The sequence below is a fragment of the Mandrillus leucophaeus genome, unplaced genomic scaffold (assembly GCF_000951045.1).
Source record: "Mandrillus leucophaeus isolate KB7577 unplaced genomic scaffold, Mleu.le_1.0 Scaffold151, whole genome shotgun sequence".
Classification (NCBI taxonomy): Eukaryota; Metazoa; Chordata; class Mammalia; order Primates; family Cercopithecidae; genus Mandrillus; species Mandrillus leucophaeus.
Window position 1 is genome coordinate 1,528,060 of NW_012101488.1, and position 3,227 is coordinate 1,531,286.

At 50.6% G+C, this 3,227-nt stretch overlaps 1 protein-coding gene across 1 annotated transcript in view; it reads left to right on the forward strand.

Moving 5' to 3' along the window:
- Positions 1-3,227, forward strand: part of GIPR (gastric inhibitory polypeptide receptor) — a 32,406-nt gene that overhangs the window by 2,805 nt on the left and 26,374 nt on the right. The window contains 3 exon segments of the mRNA XM_011975146.1: positions 868-971; positions 2,106-2,209; positions 2,710-2,993. Coding sequence (XP_011830536.1) covers positions 868-971; positions 2,106-2,209; positions 2,710-2,993 — 492 coding nt within the window.

Sequence of the window (3,227 nt, forward strand, 5' to 3'; positions counted from 1 at the left end):
GCTGGGATTACAGGCGTGAGCCACCGTGCCCGGCCCCTACTTTTTTCCTTTTTGAGACAGAGTCTGGGTCTGTCACCCATGTGGTGGCGGCATCATAGTTCACTGCAGCCTCGGAACTCCTGGGTTCAAGCGATCCTTCCGCCTCAGCCTCCCAAATAGCAGGGACTAGAGGCGCATGCTAACATATCCAGCTATTTTTTTTTTTTTTTTTGGCAGTGACAGAGTCTTGCCATGTTACCCAGGCTGATCTTAAACTCCTGGCCTCAAGGGATCCTCTCACCTCAGTCTCCCAAAGCGCTGGGATTACAGGCCTATTTAACTTTTGTTGTTTTTGTTGTTTTGTTGTTGTTGTTGAGACGGAGTCTGGCTTTGTTGCAAGGCTGGAATGCAGTGGCGTGATCTCGGTTCACTGTAACCTCACCTCCCAGGTTCAACCAATCTCCTGCCTCAGCCTCCCAAGTAGCTGGGACTACAGGCGGGCGCTACTACGCCCAGCTAATTTTTGTATTTTTAGTAGAGACAGGGTTCCACCATGTTGGCCAGGATGGTCTCGATCTCTTGACCTCCTGATCTGCCCATCGCAGATTCCCAAAGTGCTGGGATTACAGGCGTGAGCCACCGTGCCCAGCCTTAACTTTTTGTATCTCAATTTTCCCATATGTAAAACTAGGTTAAGGATATTACCAATTCCATGGGCTTGTATGAATGTTAAATTAATACATATAACATGCCGTATAAGGGTTTATCATCATCATCATCATGGTCACCACTTCTGCTCTCTCCCTCTCTGTTATTGTCTCACAGTTTGTCTTTCTGTATTTATCTCTTTCTCTGTGTGCCTTAATTCCCTCTCTTCTTTCCCCACAGTGGCTGCAGGTTTCGTCCTCCGCCAGTGTGGCAGTGATGGCCAATGGGGACTTTGGAGAGACCACACACAATGTGAGAACCCAGAGAAGAATGAGGCCTTTCTGGTAAGAAGAGGTGAGGGCTTCAGGTTAGGAGTCCAGGGAGAGAAGGAAAGGCAGTAGATTCAGGCAGGGCCTGAAATCCCTTGGACTATTCAGAGCTCTGGGTTGTAAGTGAGAGAAACTCAACTCAGACTTGCTTCAAAGAGCGAGACAGAAAGATGTATTGGCTTCTGTGATGGAAAACAATAAGATGGCTGGGTGCTGTGGCTCATGCCTGTAATCCCAGCACTTTGGGAGGCCAAGGAGGGTGGATCACTTGAGGTCAGGAGTTTGCGACCAGCCTGGCCAACATGGCAAAACCCTGTGTCTACTAAAAATACAAAAATTAGCCGGGCGTGGTTGTGTGCACCTGTAGTCCCAGCTACTCAGGGGGCTGAGACATGAGAATTGCTTGAACCCAGGAGGCAGAGGTTGCAGTGAGCCAAGATCGTGCCACTGTACTCCAACCTGGGTGACAGAGTGAGACTCCATCTCAAAAAAATAAGTAACTAAATAAAAGAATGCTCTAGTTGGGCTGAGCTCAGTGGCTCATGCCTGTAATTCCAACACTTTGAGAAGATGATTGCTTGAGTGCAGGATTTTGAGACCAGCCTGGGTTACATGGTGAAACTCCATCTCTACAAAAAATACAAAACTTTGGCCAGGAGCAGTGGCTCATGCCTGTAATCCCAGCACTTTGGGAGGCCGAGGTGGGCGGATCACGAGATCAAGAGATTGAGACCATTCTGGCCAATATGGTGAAACCCCGTCTCTATTAAAAATACAAAAATTAGCTGGGCATGTTGGTGCGCACCTGTAGTCCCAGCTACTCTGGAGTCTGGGGCGGGAGGATCGCTTGAGCCCTGGAGGGCGAGGCTGCAAGGAACCATGATCTTGCCAGAGTACTCCAGGGCAACAAAGCAAGACTATATCTCAAAAAAAAAAAAAAGAAAAAAAAAAATTATCTGGTTGGCTGGTCACATGCCTCGTGCCCTGGAGCTGAAGGGTGGAGTCGGCCCTTCTCAAAAAAGGGTAAGCTGTTTCCCAAGAGAACATAGGGTATTTGGGCAGAAACAAAGAGCAGAGGTCTTTCAGTCTCTCTCTGGGCCTGGGGCTTCGAGCCAAGCCTTGTTCCCTTCCCCTTCTCGCCCCCTCCAGGACCAAAGGCTCATCTTGGAGCGACTGCAGGTCATGTATACCGTCGGCTACTCCCTGTCTCTCGCCACACTGCTGCTAGCCCTGCTCATCTTGAGCTTGTTCAGGTGGGACTTGAACCCTGAGTGGTGGCGGCAGAGATGTGAGCTCGGCTTCAGTTTGTCCAGTAAGATGGGGTGGTCTGGTTCCACCAGCTCCAGCCATCCACTGGTGGTTCTATGGGGAGCAGTGGGGGTGGTTAAAGGAGCTCTCTTTGGTGGCTGATGCCTGTAATCCCAGCTCTTTGGGAGGCCAAGGCAGGAGGATCGCTTGAGTCCAGGAGTTTGAAATCTGGCTGGGCAACATAGTGAAACCTTGTCTCTGCGAAAAATAAAAAATTAGCTAGGCATGCTGGTGGTGCACCTGTGGTCCCAGCTATAGTGGGGCGCTGAGACAGGAGGATTGCTTGAGCTCGGGAGGTTGAGGCTGCAGTGAGCCCTGATTGTGCCACTGCATTCTAGCCTGGGTGACAGAGTGAGACCCTGTTTAAAAAAAAAAAAAAAATAGAGCTCTGTGTGGCTGAGGGCAGCTCTCCAGGGGCCCCCAAACTACCTTCCAAATTCCCTAGGCGACTACATTGCACTAGAAACTATATCCACATCAACCTGTTCACGTCTTTCACACTGCGAGCGGCGGCAATTCTCAGCCGAGACCGTCTACTGCCTCGACCTGGCCCCTACCTTGGGGACCACGCCCCTGTGCTGTGGAACCAGGTGGGCATCCTCCTTCCGTTCCTCCAAATGGGAATCTTGCTTCTCTGGTGGGACCAGGAAGTTCTCAGTGCATTTCCTATCTCCTACACTCTCACAGTTTATCTGAGCTGGGAGGGTCCCTCTCCAAATGTGTCTTGGGGTGGGGGATCAAGACACATTTGGAGAGGGAACCTCCCAACTCGGCCTCATTGAACTCTCCCAGCCTATCACTCCCATATTGGAATTTTCCATTCCTCTCCCTCATTATCTCACCCATCATTGAACTTTTTCACCAATGAGAGAATCCACCTGCTGGAGGTGAGGCATGGCAGGATACAAGAAAGTAACTGGGGGCCGGGCGCGGTGGCTCAAGCCTGTAATCCCAGCACTTTGG